This window comes from Anguilla rostrata, chromosome 8 (assembly GCF_018555375.3).
Source record: "Anguilla rostrata isolate EN2019 chromosome 8, ASM1855537v3, whole genome shotgun sequence".
Lineage (NCBI taxonomy): Eukaryota > Metazoa > Chordata > Actinopteri > Anguilliformes > Anguillidae > Anguilla > Anguilla rostrata.
In genome coordinates this window covers 20,544,595-20,563,485 of record NC_057940.1, presented here as the reverse complement: position 1 = coordinate 20,563,485, position 18,891 = coordinate 20,544,595, and the positions used below count along the sequence as shown (strand labels likewise).

The 18,891-nt window shown below is 38.5% G+C and overlaps 1 protein-coding gene across 1 annotated transcript in view; it reads right to left on the bottom strand.

Annotated features, from left to right (window-relative positions):
- The window catches only part of wnt3a (wingless-type MMTV integration site family, member 3A), a 32,450-nt gene extending 15,853 nt beyond the window's left edge, over nucleotides 1-16,597 (bottom strand). Inside the window, exon 1 of the mRNA XM_064346964.1 lies at nucleotides 16,156-16,597. Within this exon, the coding sequence (XP_064203034.1) occupies nucleotides 16,156-16,250 (95 nt within the window). The 5' untranslated portion in view covers nucleotides 16,251-16,597. The remainder of the gene's footprint in view (nucleotides 1-16,155) is intronic.
- Nucleotides 16,598-18,891: the final 2,294 nt, after the last annotated feature.

The following is an 18,891-nucleotide window of genomic DNA, read 5'->3' as shown; positions in this document are numbered from 1 at the left end:
ACTGGCCAGCAAATGACATAAAGCCTACAGAAAATCAAGATGAAATCAAGCTGAAAAAGGTTTCTTTACTCTTTCCTTTTGGCATGACTGCATAGACAAAATAAGTGTCAATATGAAGAACCCACAACTCATCCAATCCCACATACGTACCGTTTTTGTCAATAAACGGAAAAAAAACATGACATGGTCTTTTCAACCAACACCATTTTGTCCCTTAAATATTAATTATTTATGTAGTTATTTATCATTGTTACAATTGTATCACACCTCCCTTATAACTGTCCCACACACACTTTGCAGATGTAACAGACTACATTCATTTTTGTTGAAATTGTTCACAAAGCATTTGTGATTGCCTCAAACGTACTGTGGCTCATTGTAATAAACAAGTGTACACTCTTTTTAATGAAGTTTCAGTACCCCAGGGACCACGATGCAGTTTAAAAACAGCCATAGACAATTAAAAATGTAAATACAGGAATTAAAATTATTAAATAAAAAAGAAAAAAAAAGACAATGAACTAGAAATGCAAAGTAGGCTATGCATTGTTCCTGCTGCTGGGATCTGATTTAAATTCATAGAGGTCAAAGTGGACAGCATGTGATCCATGAAAACTGTTGATTGGCTTTTGAATCGGCTGCGATCATGCACGCATTGCTTGGGAAATTCCCAAAATTAACAATCCACCGTATGATGGCCTGCTCTTAACGTTGCAGACGTGGTCTTAGCACGCTGGTGGGGAAAGGCGCAAATGGCAGACTTGTCTAACCTGAAAATTCTAATGAGCTACATCAAAATTGCACTGCGCTATGCGATATTGACTGACACAAGCCCAGCAGCAGCTCGTTTCCCACTTCGGTGTGCAGTGAGTCACATAATTACCAAATGGCTCAGATGCATGAAAATTCATGATGAAATCACCATTTTGCCAGTGCAACAGCTCGCAACATGCCGTGTGCTGGCCGGAAAATGAAGTCGTCAGTCTAACTGGTCAGACTGCAGCAACATAATAATGAGCCATTTCTATATTCACATATACGCAAGCCGCCACCTAGAAATCAATAAAAGCAATCCAGATTTTAAGATGAGTATTTCATGATGTGATGGCAAATTTTTGGTTTTCTGATTCTCATAAGTACACCTTATTTATTGAGAATTAATGCCAATGGAGTTAATATGATTCACTCAAAGACTCTGCCAACACTGGAGTGTGCTGACATGCACATCAACTGGTCTGTTCGCTTCAGCTAGTGTTAAAAGTTCAAAGTTCATAAGTTCAAAGTTCATCTGAGCATGTGCATGGACATGGGCACCGGCCAGCCTGTTCAATCTTTCTGACCAAATGAATATTCATAACTTCAATAAAGTCAAATTTTCCATGCACTTTTGGTGTTTCAGAGGACGAAATAGACAATGTAGCTTTTTAACTATTTTAAAGTAAGTATACTGTTAAATATTTTTTCTTTACCACAGTATTCAACTTTGCCCATTATCCTGTCTAGTGGCTGTAAATCTATTGACTACATCATGAACGTGACTTGAATATGAATATAATACTGCTAGCAATATGAAAACTTGTTTTAAAAATGGCAATGTCCAAATTACTGCTATATATATCGGTAACTATATAATTATTAACAATACTCTTCATCTCAAATAAACAACATTTTTTCTAAACAGCCTCATACATGAATTATAATATTATAACATGCCAATAAACAAAATATTTATCTCTCATGTAAAACCTTTCTCGTTCCTGGAAAGAGTTTTTTTTTATTTTTTTATCAGAATTGGGGGTTAATTCCATTTAAATTCAGACAATTCAGTTCATTAATTCAATTTCAGTTCATGCCCTGACAGAATCGAAACAGAATTTACCCAAAACTTGGTTTATTTATGTCTCCAAATAATTCAGGAGCAACAATGATATATTTAGAAGCAGAGGCCATTTCACAACAAAAATCCACATATTTATCCTATGCTGAAAAAAACATTTTTACTCATGGGTGAAATCACTGGGTTATTCAGAGGAGGTGATTTCTGGATGAAGACCAAGAGTTTCAGTATCAGGGTTTTGAATGTTGTCATTGTGGATAGTGTTGATGCAGAACTGCTGCTGCATCTGGTGCTGTGCACCACATTCCATACCTATGAACATCATCAAATGATAGCCTTCAGAGAGAGAACAATTTGAATAATTACAGGATGGGACTCTACCCCTTATGAAAAAGTAATATTTGCAAGCATATGAAAGTCAATAGTATAATAGTATCCTAATATCTGTATATACAGCATAAATTATGCTGCTAATTATTGTTAAACTATAAAATATATTGCTATTTGACTATATGTGTATAATAATAAGCAGATGTAAGTTATTCATTCATTTATTTATCATATGCACATACACACACACACACAGATTTGTTTTTATCAACCTTACAGCAGGTACAAATATAAACATTAACATTACCTGTGATCTTTCTGATAGGTAAGCCACACAGTAGGTCAAACTAATTATCTTGTTAATGAAAATGTAATAAATTCGTTTTAAGGCATTACGTTGCTATGTTAGGTTACTGATGGGTATATGCCCAGGTTGATAATTATAGCACACTCCTCTTAAGTGACTGGATGTCACATTTTATTCCATTGGGTACATTAAGAATTACTTCAGATTCTGATTCAGATTTGGCAGATTCTACCCAACAACTAGGCCAAAAAAAAAAGACTGGCCCTGCCTTGCGTACTCTGTCAGTCTTATACAATCACTACTGAGATTTCAGAGCATTTTTTCATTTTGTTTTTTTGAAGCCTCTTATTTCTGCACACATTCCTGCTCTCAGTGTCCACCTTCTCTTCTATAGCCTTCTACTTCATGTAGCCATTACACAGGAATAATAAAAGCAAACAATTGGTGGTGACTGGTTCAGTATTAGCCTGCCTAATATCAAGTCCTTCAGTTTTTGTAGTGCCACAGTTCTGGACTTGTGACTTTTAGCAGCTAACAAGCATATTAGTAATGCAAGGAATGGAATTTCATTTTGTTAGTGTAATTTTCAGCACGTTTCCTACTGAGCACTGGGTATCTTTGATCTTCAATTGTTCAGTTTAGGCAAATTGTATAACATTTTCTGTAGTGTCCAACAGATAGTATTTTCACCAAGCTGGTATTTCTGACTCTGAACTTCCTGATTCCTGCTCCTTAACCTCCTAGCGATTCCTCGCTAGGGATGAAATCAAGAAAAGGATGGAGGGAGGGAATCACAACAACCAGTCTGCGGTAGACTTAATTCATAATGATGCCAGAACTGGGAGTAAATTACAGGATGTGCCTCAAAATCTTCTGGGGATTCCACGAATTGTCTGTGTACAAATTATGCTGAAAATTTCCATGGGAAAATAAATAAATCTGAAGCAGTGAATGCGCTAACAGAGCAATACAAGCCAAGCTTGAAAATAAATATAGTTAGGCTTTGTACACCCTGTAAACAGTCTATGGATAAACTGGAGGCAAAGTGTTATGAAAATGAGACTGTATGCCAGCTAGCAAAAATATTACCGTATTCATAACCCTGGCAATAGATAACATATATGTGTGAGTTTAAACACTCAAGAACGTTGCACTATGGGAAGTAGAATCACTGTTTACTCGAAGGTATGAGTCTGACATACTTCCTCTCTGTACTACTGAGTGCAGAGTCGACGGTACTGTGCAACGCAGCAAAGTCACTGCAGCAGTAGACAAGACAGTTCAGTGTAACCACAAAATAACTGTGGTTTACTTTTGATTCAATACCAAAACATATATCAAATAGGTAATCTATCATATAATTTTTTACCACATCAGCTCATATCTGTTTTCCTAACCCAAGGAATAAATATTGGAAAAATGATTGAATTATTGGACATAAATTAACATAATTTCATTCAACAGCATGGAAAATACTGTTCTTTCAGCCAATAAATACAAACTTAGCAATAAGCAATACTGGAACTCTACTTGATTGGTACAGAAAAGATGCAAATGATACTGCACCACATAAAACCTTCCTCTATGATCAGAAACTACATATCCACAATGGTAATAAAATTAATTAGATATTAATGAATGGTTTCATTTCCTTAATTATAACACTTAAGACTCAAACTTGCATATTGTATATGCTTTCAAATTAGAATAAAATGTGAAAATTGAAGCACTGGCAATGGGCTGGCAATTTGGAACCTTCAATATGCGAACTATGTACAAGCGTATACACCCCCTGCTCCCGGCTCAGGAGATTGAAGCCAACTCACGGTTCTTCTCCAAAACACAAAGCGCCAGCCAGCTACTTCTTTTCACAGATCATGCCATGGGTGCCCAGAAAGCCAACAGGGGTCACACAAGCATTGGACACCGCTACCCTCACAGACTGAATTCCACCCATATATCCCTTGGGCAACTCAAAAAGCCAAATGTGCACCCTCCCTGTGGAGCTGCCAGCCACTGTTTGTGTTGGCATGGGGTGGATTTGATCTGAGAATACGGTGCTCACTCTTACGTTGCAAGGGGAACTTTTACTCAATGAGCTACCCAGCCTTTGTCTTGTCAATTTTCAATTGTTCCTTTGTGGGGATAAAAACCCAGGAAAATCCAATGGTTGTGAAAAACAAAACACTGAACCTGTTCTCCCAACAAATATGTGCGTGCGATTCCGTAAGCCCATTTACCACAACTTGCAAGCAGACCTCCTGCCCAAAGCACATTGACAGCTCTGACACTGAATACTAGAGAGTTTCAGAGTAACTTCCGCTTCTTGCTGTCGGAGTATGTCAGACACAGGGTGTGTACACAGTCTACACCTATCATCCCTTTAGTTCTCCAATACGTTAACACCCTTTTTGTCATTGACAGCCGTTATCAAAACAAATTGAGGTAGGAATGCATGGCGGGATTTGCCTCTGTGCCTTGTCCCTGATCCGTTGGAAAGTAGTGATGAGCCCTGTGTTTGATTTGGGACATAAACAGTTAGCAGTTCAAACGCTGTGCGATAATAAGCTGCAGTGATGATGTAATTGCTTTGGTTCCAATTTCAATGACGTGGCAGTGTGAGAGAGTGAGGCTTGCCTGGCTAGAAAGACGTGGTAATCCTTTGGTATTTTACCTGACCGGTCGTGGAGGTCTCATATTTTAGCCCTGAAGTTGAAGTGCTGCTAAAACTGACTGTAAATCTTGGGTCTGCTCAAGGGTGATATGAGTGCCGGGTGACAGGGCTATGGGAACACATTTTTTCACGCGCACTGAGCCTGGCTTTTGCACTGGAACACAAGAGTCAAAACAGGTATGAGCAGTCTTGCGCAAAATCAATTAGCATGCTGGCTCTTGACCTCTGCAGCTATGTTAAGCGATAATCACAGCTGACTACAAGCAATGCTTGGGGGTGACCTTTGGCACCATTTAATTTAATCTAGAGGCGTTTCCAAGCACTGAGACTACACTCCAACCTGAGTTTCCTCTTTCAACCTCGAGAGGTACTAATCCTTACTGGCCAAAACACAACAAGACCGAAACAAAGACCTTTTGAACTTCAGACAGGCCAAGGCACTGGGGTCAAAAGCACCACGGTTTACTGAAGTCAAGTATCGCAAACGAGAGAACCTTTATGAAGTGACTATAAAGGCAAAGAATAGTCATGATTTATTATAAACATGAGTCACACTTTCAGCGTGCAGAAATACCAGAGCCCTCAATCTTCTGTAATGCAAGCCTTAACCAGCTTCTAGGCTCCTTTACTTAATATATGGTCTACTAATCACATGAATCAAATGTGTTTACAAGCTCATGGCAGAAAACGTCAGAAAAAATTATTATAATGGATGAGCATTTGTCTTTACGTCATTCTTGTGCCTTCGATCAGCAAGATATGAGCTACAGCCCTTAAGAGTTATTTGCATCATACATCTTTGTCTTTTATTTCTTGGGCTGAAGTAGCATATTTACATAAAGCAACATCACTCATTAAAGTAGTGATTCAGAAACAAACTCTAATACTGTTCTCAAAACGGAGAATGTCAGTGAAAATTCTTGTTTCAGATCTATATATTTTAGTCAGCCAGTATCATTTCGGGACTTGTATATTGATCTGTGATATTCACTGGCTATTTTTTATTTAATCAAAAAACACATAGCCAGGTTCCCTTCAAATAGTTTCCACTTTTCTGTCTGCAAGAATAGCTTTCCTAAATTGGCTTCGCATAGGAAATACTGAACAAGACAGGACAAGAACGAAAGCTGCAATGAGATAATTCCTGTCTGTGATTTCTCACAAGAAAAAAAGGAAGATTTGTAAACGAGCTAACTCCTATTATAGCCTGACCTTACTTTAGGTCTGGTCACCGCATAGCCCAAGGCACAAAATGCCCAGGAACCCCTAACATCAATGGAAAGTGTCTGCATTACAACACGCTCTCGCATCTAACATGCTGAGCTTCCAGAAATCAATACTAAATTAACCATGTTAAAGTGCTATGTGTGGCTGCAAACACTTTTATTTCAACCCATGCAATGGGAAGCTGGTGAAAGATGCAGCGTGGCTTCAAAGATGCATAACTATGGATGGCTTCTAAGTGAATTTTGCAGCCAAGATAAATGTGATAATTAATTGGCAGAATGACGTGTGGAATGGGCAGTCTGCATGCCATAATGCGGAAATAGCTGAGACCTGATGAAAGCTTCAACCAGTGGGTGCGTTGAGTGAAATGAGCAGGTGCACTAAAAATGCCTCTAACAGTACATTCGTGTTGTGCTACAGACACAGATGCATTTAATAATTTATCTGCCACATTTAGAGTGCAATGTCTATTTTCCATGTATTGATTAATTCCAGAATAAAGGACATTCATTTAACTGGAATCTGGTTGGACACAAAAGTACAAAATATCAGTCATTTACTCTGTCATTTACACTGTCTGTTTCATTCCATTCCCAAGCTAGTTTTTCCAAATTCATTTCAAACTTCAATTACACTTATTTATTAGGGTTCAACTTCATAAAATACTTCATGTACATTAAAAAAAACTGCATTTAATTTCACTGTAAAGACAAAATATTATTTTTGAATTCTAGAGAAATTGTTGATTCATAGCTTATTGAATCCATGTTTTTAAGTGTTACAGGCTATGAAGATCAAAGCATGTACTGTTCATCTGTGGAATTAGCGGAAACTAGCGGAAACTCAGAAAAAAATAAAATCCACTACAGACACCATGAAATCTGGCAACTAAATGTCACGGTTCAATTTCAATTTTAAAACAGTATAGTGGTTTGGGACACTGCACTCTTAAATGTGAAGGGGCTCCTCATTGCTCTTCTATTGTGTCAAACACCAAAAGAAAAAAAAGCTTGACATTTGTCAAGCACCAGACTCCCACAGACTTCATACCAGCATGTGACTCATTGCGGGCTGAAATGAATAAGTGTGTGTACTACTTCATTCACCGTTCACCCTGAGAGACTAAAGTGCGGCCGCTTGGAATAGCATTGACGCTAAATGCGCCCATTTCCCCAGATCGCACCAACTCGGCTTCTGCTAACGCCACTTGGCTTTTGATTCTTTGTAATTTGGAAAAAAAAAAGACAGGATTCAGCTCTGATACCATGTTCAGATATTCACCCCCCCCCCCTTCTTGATTTAAAGTGGATCCAGCCCAGGTTTAATGCATACTTCAGCAAGCCCATGCAGAGGACCTCAGAATTACCACTTTACTTGTGGGCCCTCGGGCCATGTGGCTGACTTTGACATCAAGAGAGCATGTTTGGGAGAAGGAATGCACGGCAAGCTTTCACCTCCAGGTATTTGTCTTGCACAAGGTAAGGGGGGTGGTGCCGAAAAGGAAGAAAAAAAAACAGCCAACTGCCTCTCTCTGTACACACGTGTTGAGCTGGAGGAGAGCGAATGTCTGTGAACGTGGCCTACTGCAGGCCCGTGTCCCGGGTGCCTTTCCCGCGACTTCAGCCACGTCTCGCGGCCTGACCTCGCAGCCGGAGCCCGGCGCCTTCCGGCCGACGCACTGAGCATGTCTGACTCGCGTTTCCGATGCTGGGGAGCTCTTTCGTCACCGAGTTCTGCGGCAGCATTGTTCCGATTAATACCTGACTGGTCCTGAAAGGAATGACATCTCGCTTGCTGCAACAAAGATCTTATAAAGACGGCCTGATTAAAAAGGAGCGGGATTAACGGGAAGCGCTTGCTAATCCCACTTGAACCCAATTCAGCTGGCACGGGTCTCAGCTCTCTTTCTTTTTTTTTTGGATACATTACCTCCCTGCACATTCCATACCTGGTTTATTATGTTGGAGTTTGCTGTTGTTGTGCATTAAGTGGAGACCTTTCAGTGCCGATTAAGCACCAGCACACCTGTATTCCATGACAGCAGTTTTGCATTCACAAACGTGATGGTAATGGAACCCACTGAGCTGGAGTTTCTCACTTTATTGGCCTTGCTGCTGCTCATTCTGCAGCACTCCAGGCCAGATTAGATCAGCACTGCAGTGACCCGCCCGCGTATCGCAAATCATAAACACAGATCTTGATGGCTTTATTTCATTGCCAGGGGCTGGTTGCTTTGACCAGGTGGAATCCTGCCATCCAGTTTGTCAGCCACTGCTAGTGGGTAGGTGGAGGTCGTGATTTAATCTCTATCTCTCAAATGAGACAAGATCTCATTGCAAAAAAAGAAAGAAAGGACAAGGGACGAGGACTGTTATATATGACCATCGTTATCTACACAAAAAGACTCAAAAGAATCCACATTAATATGTGTCAGTAAAACAGGACCAATATTGGCCTTCCCCAATATTGCCATCTGGGTGGCTTGTGTTGGTTTGGGCTGTCCACTTTGGAGGGAGCAGCAGTTCATCAATTGTTCTCATTTTTCTCTTACCACCACATTTCACACTGCTGTGTGAAGAATGGCAGTACCTGCCAGAGATTTGTCTTCACATCTTCGGGGGCCTGCTCACCCCCTTTACCGTTATGCACCCCTCCCACTACTGACGGGTGCCACACTGCTATTTCCTGTCATGCATCAGAAGGAGCACCCAGAAACCTCTGTCACTGATTTAATGAGAACAGTCAATGGGACCACCTCACCCATGCTTTCAGTGGTCCTATTTTAACCAATGACCGCGATAAAGAGGCCCGGCCCTGCTGGGTAAGATGATCCAGTCAAAAAGGAGCATCGCTGCAAATTATTGGACCACCTGAACGGGTTGCGGAGCATTGCGTGTGAAAAAACTTGTTGGTTGTGTGTCTCAATGACAATTCATCAAAAGACTGCAGCCAAAACTGTTTTGTTAAAAGACAAACTGGCTATGTGATGAACCACGGCGTGTTGATAGGCACCGAAGACACAATATTAATTATCTTTTCAACTCCTGAAACAGAGATACCTTTTCACTTTGGCAAGCCTGCATGTGGGTCTAACTCTCCAGCCAAATATGCCATGTGCACCATTTTCAGCTCTGACAAATAGGTCTGTGCAAATCACAACAAGCAAACACATCACCCAGAAACAGACCCATATCAAATATTATAATCCCAAGGGAAATGAAATGGAAGCTGATATTATACATTCTTGACTGTACATCAAGCTTCCATATGTTTTACATTATTTGTGTAGTAAGCCTATGCCTTTATCCAAGGCAATTAACATTTTTATAGCCTGTATTTAAACACCAGGCTAGCTGAATTTGTGGTGTAGAGATCGAGGTAAATTACATGGCTAAAAAAGTTGCAATAGTAGTAAGCCACCCAGGAATTTAATGTATAGCCCCAGAGACACAGATTTCCACACTATTCAACACCTCTTTTAACACAGCAGGCATTGTGACCAATTTGAAATATATGCGATGACAAATTGGTAATGTTTAACTTTACCACTTCAGTAAAACCATGGAGCATTCGGATACACTATAGCATAGATATACCAGCAGACCAATGATGACAAAATGAATACATAGCAGTTCTTTTTAGTAATTTAGTAAATGGGCAGTAAAGTGGGCTTGTGGATAGAACCTCAATTCCTGATGGAGACCATGCAGTAGATCATGAAACACAAGGACTATTAAAAACACAAATGAGCGCCAAGAAACAATTTGGGCTGCTATGGCTTATTCATAAAGCATGCAGACTATCATAGATCAACACCGAAACACTAAGATCAAATAACTTGATTCTATATACCACAATTTCACATTATTGCCCTACATTCAGGAAAGATCCGTGTGGTGTTGTAAAGGGCTGAAATAACAACACAATCCATTTCTAATTAAAGCATTACTGTTTTCACTGAATAGGTGGATCTTTATATATAAACCTTTATGTGGGAAATTGATTATGTGTTGGCTTAGCAGACACTCTTACCCGAGAGAACCTCATAGTTCACTCTTCAGATACAAATGTATAAAGCTGAAGAAATCTGAAGCAAGTTCCTTGCTTAAGGGTACTATGCCAAAGCCCCACCTTATGGACCAGAAACCAGTTACTGTGCACTCATGTATTCAGTGGTGTCCTTTTATAAATCCTCACAGGTTGTAATATGGACACACTGGACTGAGCTTCAGTGAGGCTCACAGAGAAAAGAGACTATACGTGCAGTGTTCATTTTCTTTCAAGCTGACTGCACCGGAAGGGGAACAGGGCACAGAACAGAACTTTGTGCTGAGTGCTGCTCTTTAGTTGTACTCGTGGAGCACCTCATTCCTGTTCATCCAGATCCCACTTTACCCAATTCAACATCAGCAAAGAAAATAACTGAAGCAATCAATCTGTCAGCTGCAAGAGGGAAATATTCAGGATAGTGATCAGGAAAACAGACTCTGGTGCAGGTTGCGTGTTTGAATTTCAGGTAAGGCAGTACTGCTATACCAGCGAATTAAATATCTGAGCAGTCTGAACCGCTTCAGTACACCTTACATTGTATAACTAGTATGTATAATGCACTATAACTCAAGTTTCCCTAGATAAAGATCATTACTAACTGAGAAATAATTTTGTAATTACCATCACAACTGGAATATCACTAACTTTGCAGCCTTTATGAACCAGAACTGAATAACACGGCTGTGTGGACACTGTACACATAACATTTACATACACGTTCATAGCTGCTAGAGGGATGTGAAGCTTCAGACTCTGCTCCACTGACCATGTCCATCGGTGATTTGCTTTAGTGCGCCTAGGTTATGGTACTGCCACAGTGGATGGCTAAATTAAATTATACAATGCCTTTGAGCCACTGTATTCAACTGCAGGTCCATGAGACTAAAAGTGACCCTAAGAGTCACTTAAGGAACCAACAGAGATTGAACACACCCTTAGCCTGATACTCAAAACACCAAGTGTAATTATCAGTCTATTTCTTCAGTCATAAAAAGGCTACTATGGAACAATACAAAGCAATACTATACTTTATAAGATATATAGATAGATAAATGATAAGAGAGGGGGAGAGAGTGACAGACAGGGAGATACTGCATAACTGTATATATGCACACATCTTGGCAATGTTTTCATGCCTATTGAACATTTTTAATGGACTTGAATTGTACTCTACAGAACTGAGAAATCACTGAATGGCTTTAGGGACCTTAGGGTGAGTGACTGCTTTTCCAGTTTGCATACACTAATCTTCCAATTCTACCTGGATTATTTATTTATTAATTTTTTGGGGAAGAGATGTGTTTCCATTCATCACAATGAAAATTCTGCATATTTTATGTGTACCTCCAGCTTTTTGGGAAAAACTCCATACCAAAACTCCCTACCATGGATACATCTCTGGGTCAAACCATTAGTGGCTCGAGGGATGGGCAGGCTAATTGTTCTCACCTTGCTTTTCCACACCTGTCCAGGCTATTGTGATTGAGTATGGTAATGCCTTTGTTAGTGTTCGTAACTGTGCTCGTGGGGTTACATGAGAGTGTCAGGGTGATGTCCCCATCTGGAGCTTGTGGTGAGCGCTTCGTAAGTCCCCTTGTTCGAGGGATCCGAGACTGTGCGTCACAGGTTAACACAAAGCGTTGTCTGTTTTGAGGTCCTGGAATGCTGTCAAGGCATATGTGCCAACTTTATGAGCTTAGCAAATGTGTTCAAATGCATCGATTGGATGGTGTCGATTGGTTATCATATGACATATTTATTACGTTTGGCTCAGCCTACAACCTGCAGAGCTCAGCTTCTGAAATGTTGCACAGGAGCACATGGGCCTGCATGTTACAACAGTCTGTTTTATCGAGACAGTGATGCATGGTATGTCTGGTTGCGAAACTGTCACAGAACAGTGACTATAATATAGCTATGCAAATTTCTAGAATGCTATGCAAATTGCACAATGTCCCCATTATATACAGTAGCTATAGCTAAATTTAGCCTGGTCTGTCTCTGAGGCCACAATCAGAAATGTGCAAATAAATCCATACTGATGTGAATTCAAATAAAATGGGATGCAATAAACAGGGGGTTTGTGAATAGGATGATTCAGAATTTAAAATTCTTCTCATCTATTTTTTCAGTCGATTATATCTCAAAATGGACCATAATAATGTAATATTTCATTCAGTATGGAATTTATATCTCTGTCGAGGTAGGCTTGAAAGTAAAATTTTCAGTGTTAAATACAGGGCTGAGCAGAGACCTTTTGAGGGGTGGGTGCTCGAAGTAAGAAAGGGATACACCAACCCAAAAAAACTGTTTTACGACACCCAGTTATTGTACAGAATATATTTTACCAAAGTGAATGAATTAAATGTAATGACAACAACAATACTACTGCAAATATTGGTTTTTTTTTAAATTAAATCAAAGGGACACATCAGGTGCTCAGGGAAAAGGGACACATTCTCGAGAACTGGGAGTAACCACACACACACACACTCTCTCTCTCTCTGAAAAATACATTTGATTATAATTGAACTCACATTAACACAATTAACACTTGGAATTTTACTGTGAAGTTCTTCTAGGATAGAACAAAATACTGATTGATATAACAGAACTGTATCTTCACTATGGAGCTGCATGATGGGTTTGTTGCAAATGCAAAACATTATTCAATATGATTTAACAACTAAGGTATATCTCAAATATATCTCAAATTTCTATCTATAAAATCTATAAAAGATCCTGATAATAAACCCTCCACTGCATAAACAATGGTCACAGACAACGAGACGATACCATGCATCAATCCAACCAAATGTAGGGTAAATTAAATTAATTCCGTTAAATATCTGTTGTTATATACATTGTTATTGATAATATTACCAGGAAAGCATTTTTAAATTTTATGCAGCTAATTCACACCTTCAATAATAATAATAATAATAATAATAATAATATATATATATTTTTTTTTGTAAATTGAATTTTAAAATGTAAATTAAATCTATTGTGGCACATCCGATCAAATGTGTTGTTTTTATTCACGGTATAAACTTCAACAATGTTTTTTTTTTCATGGTGGAAAGTTATATACAATATAGCTACGCTGTATGATATGACAGTGATTTCTTTTCAGCCTAATATATTATAGAATGCTTTGCACAGTGCTACCTTTTATGTCGGCCCAGTAAAAGCATAAAAGTTTAATTACCCAAGATTCCCGTCCCTTATAGACGGAATTCAGTTCGTGAGTAAAACAGCCGATGGCCGTGCCAAGGAGTTTTTAAACTACTTGGTTGTGCAAGCTGGAGGTTGCTTGAGCGAGGCGTCTAACTCCGTGACTAATACCCCTCCAGCGGTGGAGTGGGTGCAGGTCATTATACCGCCCAAAATGTACCCGACTTTACCTCAGATATGACACGCCGTGATAAATGGTAGGCTAGAGAAGCACAGCGCAAGTTTCTGTGCAAATCTGCGTCTGATAATCCAATAAAATATTATAATTCAAATGTACAGTTATTGAGCAAAATCATTTCCATAAACCTTATTCATCTTTATCATTTATAACGAGATCAATAAGAAAATCTGAATAAAATAATAAACCAATAACGCCATTATTCCTATCATTCTTCTTTTCATTATTATTGTTGTACGTCATTCAAGTACGTATTTTACATAACGCAAATAAATCAATTATGCTACAAATCATTCTTATTGTTATTATGATTATTTGATATTTATTTGAATAATTCCAAATATACTGCAACCAGTTCACGACTATGTGACACTGATTAACCAAATACGAAAATATTCTTTCGGTATAGGTGTAAAACATATTGTTCTAACAAACATTGCGCGGTGACAGCAAGAGGAATCTAGGGTGTAGTTGTTAAATTGTATAGTCAGCTAATCTTGTATGACGTGTACAATAAATATGTCGATCCATGAAATACTGCGTTTAATTATTGCCCTTTTTTAGAACAAACTTGTGGAATACTTCAAAAGAATATTACGACATATAATATACAGTGCCTCAATAGATAACAAATTTTATTTATTGGGGAAGAGTAATGGAGATATATGTAAGAGGTGACGGATGACGATGGTGCATGCCTTTTAATTGTACCAAGTAACTTAGGCCCATATTCTCAAAAAGCTTAACAACTTACCACCTACATGTAACGATAAAGGAAATCTTAATTTATCTGATTTACAATATTTAAGTGAATATGGTTGACAACATTTTTGTTCAAGCGAAATAATTTCCTTGTTTGTGATTAATATAATTTCCCATGCATATTAAATGCATCTTCCAATAAGCAGGTGCACGAACAGGCCAATAGCAGACATCATTTCAGCTATTCTCTCTAGATAAAAATGAGTGTGACTGCACACAAGACAATACATTGAAATTTCGTAAAAATGTGTAATTAAAGTTCATTAAATCGGTTTCTGGCATTGTAATGAACTATGAAATAACCACTAAATAAACAAAAAAGACCGAAAAACAACCACGACAAATATAACAAAGGCACACTGTGAACCTACCTAAGTCTGCAGAAAAGTGTGCATTATCATTAGCAGTTACCAATGTTCTTCTTATTTTTCGAGAAATAACACCCAAAATAAAATTGTTGTATCTCGAAATGGAAAAGTTGGCTACACTGTGCAACCTGGCAGTGAAATCACCTTAAGTCTTTTGGGGATCATTTCCATAGAAATGCAGTATTTGGCTATGGGGTCGATCAAATAAGACTTGAAAGAAAGGAGAATTATTGCGGTAACAAGGTTAATACATTGAGACAAAATGTATTATACCCCCTACCAATAAATCCACTAAATCCAATAACTACAATATGTATTAGCGTTCGCAGCATTTAATTTTCTGTTGTGACAATGTCATTATAAAACTAAATCTATAGTATATAAAAAGAAAGTAAAAACAAAAAAAGGATACATATTTTAAAAATCTGCGTTACATTACTTAAGCCGTCATCTGACAGTGCGTTAATTCTTGAATAGTAACCACCGAGTTCACTTTAATTTATTTTCAATTAAAATGGACGAGTTTTCCTTATTTTCCTAACATGAGCGCTTCATTGAGAACCCAAGTAGCCTACGCAAACTTCACACCTGTCTGTACGAAAAAAGACCCAAAGAAAAATCATCCAAATGGCGCGTTTTAAACAAACTGAAGTACTCACACAAATCCACAAGCATCGAGTCAGTGCATATTGTGTGGGTTTACATACACATTCTGTTTCTCTTTATTATTATTATTATTATTATTATTATTATTATTGTCGTCGTTGTTTGTTTATTTATTTATGTATTTATTTGCATAACCAGGCTAGGTTGATCTCACTTTGAAAAATATAGTCCAATTAGCTGACGCGCTGTTTTGGTCCTTACATTTCGCTTCACTAGCCGAATAATCGCCTTCAAGTGCTCATCTCAAATTCTACTATTATGTACTAAATTCAGCTAATGTTTTCTAACAGGATCAAAGCAACGTGTTTCTGCTATCTGATACCCTCTTAATGTATCACGGTACTGTATCGGGTATCACTTTTAAAGCGTGCACTGTTCGTACTAACTGAATTAAGAAGGAGATAGTCAACTAATCAAACTGAGCTGGGAAAAATCAAGGACATTATGTAGGGTAAAACAAGCGTGCCATTAAACGCAAAATAAATCTAGTCTTACAATAAAAAGGAAAATTAAACTTACCACCAAATAGGATAACTTGCCATGACATGCGTAAGCCCACAAAGAAACAGGAAACATCCATGGTAGATCATCCTTAAAAAAGTTTCGGAAAACATTTTTTCCCCTCAGACACACGCACGCACACAGACTCGCGCGCACACACACGTTTGCAATGAAAAAAAATTCTCACTGCAGACCAAATCTCTTCCCTTGTCTGATAGTTGCTTCAGAGACAGCCCTTCGCGACCAGTCAAGGCAGAACACGGGAGGCAAATATTAAAAGTTTTAAAGCTGCTCGCTTTTGAGACCCAATCAGCATGTATTGCCAAAGGGGGAATTCTGACGATACAGTTCTCTCGCGCTCTCTTTCTCTGTCAGTCAGGCTGAACACACACACAGGAATGAGCTAATTGCAAGAAGATAGTGTTTTAGTACTCATTAGGACTTGTGGGCATCAGCACGCCGTGTGTGATATATAATGTTGTTTAAAGGGAGAAGGGGGGTCAGTGGGGTTTAAATAGACACGGAACCCCTGTGGATTGGGTAGCTATAACAACCTGTCCGGATTTCACTCCCTGGTTTCAAGATGCTAAAATGATAGAAATGTATATGTGTGAATTGCTTCAGGCCTTCTTTTATATGGCGTCCGTGCCGGTTTTTTGTTCTTTTTCTGCGCGCTGAAAGCAACGTTTTAGATGTTGTTCCCGGTGGAAGCAAAGACTAGACTAGGCTACTGCTGATGATTGTGTTGTACCACTGTTTTATGTATTTTCCCATATTAATGAACGTTGACATTATTTCAGGCAATATTTGTAAGGATGACATGTTATTTAAATTGGAATAAAACTGCACTGTTCACCGTCCAATATAACGTTCAAGCATCGCATATTATTTACACATACTGATATTAAACTTAATTATCTAACTTCAGTGTAATATTGTGGCCAAATCGCACGACTAAAAATGAGCTGTCTTTTACATAGAAGCGAAACTGCACGAAAAATGATGTTTCCTAGAGAAACGCACCCCTTTCACGCAGTTAATTGACTTCGCGCAAGAATTTAATTGAGCGTATTGTGTAGGCTACGTCAATGCATCCAACGCACCATCCATGGTCATGGGCGAGCTTAGAGGTATCTGCCAATAATTCTTGCAGAGAAATAACTTTCAAAGTAGTCATATGATGTAACTAATGGCCATCACAAAACTATAAATAACTAACGACCTTATTTTAACGTTAAACTATTCGAATTTATACGCTCGGTATAGGCTACGTATAACATAAGCTAAGTAGGCCTAATATGTGTATGTTGTAGGCAAATTCATGAAGGGGGTTAAATTAATTTTGCAAATTTAATTAAATTTTTTTTAATATTAAGCTGCCAAAAGACAATGATGCATTCATTTTCTTAAACAAGAAAATTGACATTCAATTAAATAAGGCCCAAGCAGAACTATTCCAGCAACCAAACTAGTGTGGGCTACCAGTGTTGACGCGCCTGTGTTATTCTATTAATGTGTTGCACGCGTGCAACTGAGGAACTGGCAGATACACAATTGCGTCCGCTCTTCCTGATCCACGGGTTTTCCAATGACCCGGCGGCGCAAGTTGCTGCCTCTTTTGGCAACAACTGATGTTGCTCACGATTACCTAGTGGAATTTCAAAGGAAATGCGCTCTTTTAAGATCTACCGTTATGTTTATTTAAAGACACACTGTGTTTTCTTATCCCTTTTCAATGTCAAGTGGCCGTTGATAGTGGATGTTCAGGAAAGTGGACTGTTGCCGGCTAATGATGTAGGCTACATTAACAGATAACACATGAAAATAAAATAAAATAAAAAAGAAACGCCGGTTGCGCGGGAAAACGGGTTGTTTTGTTAAACAGCCACAATTTACTTGCTCAATTCAAAATTATACAGCCTACACTGGCTTTTGAAATAATTAAAAATATACAATTAAACTTCAAAGCGCATACACAGCCGATTTATTTGCAATTAAATGCCCGCAAATTGATTACATCAAATTACTTCACAATTCAGATTTTAGACCTTATGACAAAGAAACACCGAATAGAACGACAACACAGGTGAGATAGTGTGAAAAACAAAACAAAAAAAAATGTAATTGTTGAATGACAAAAACTGAAGTCTATAAAAAAACAAAAAACAAAAAACAAAAAACAAACAAACAAACAAAACAAATCATGCATAGCCTAATCATAAAACTCAAATATCCATGAACAGTCTTCTGTGTTCATAGAATCTGCTGGTTGGCATTTTTCATATGAAATTCATTTGGGAAGAATTGTTATGAATACATGTACAATCTATATGTATTACAAGCTACCACACAAACCGCGAATAATTCCCAATGCTGGACGCTTATGATTTTCCATGCTCCCACATAGGCTACTTGTGCACATGATCGTAGCAAGGTGACTGAGTTTATCACCCAAGGTTAAGCGGAAGATCAAGAGTAATTGTATGTTTAGTATTTGACAAAACAAAACAATCTTAGCATCCAAATGTTTACCATGAATGACAATTCAGTACCTTCACAAGCCATAGCTGAACGCGACGCGGCACAATCCCTCTGTGGGGAAAGTGCCATGAAGCCAACACGCTGCAGCGCCAAGTGCACGAAGGCAGCGGCACTGTGCAGTCAGTAGGAGAGATAACACGCGCACATGCATAGTGACTAAACGCGTTGCTACCATGTGACAACGTCGGGTCACGTTTGAAATAAAAAAAAAAA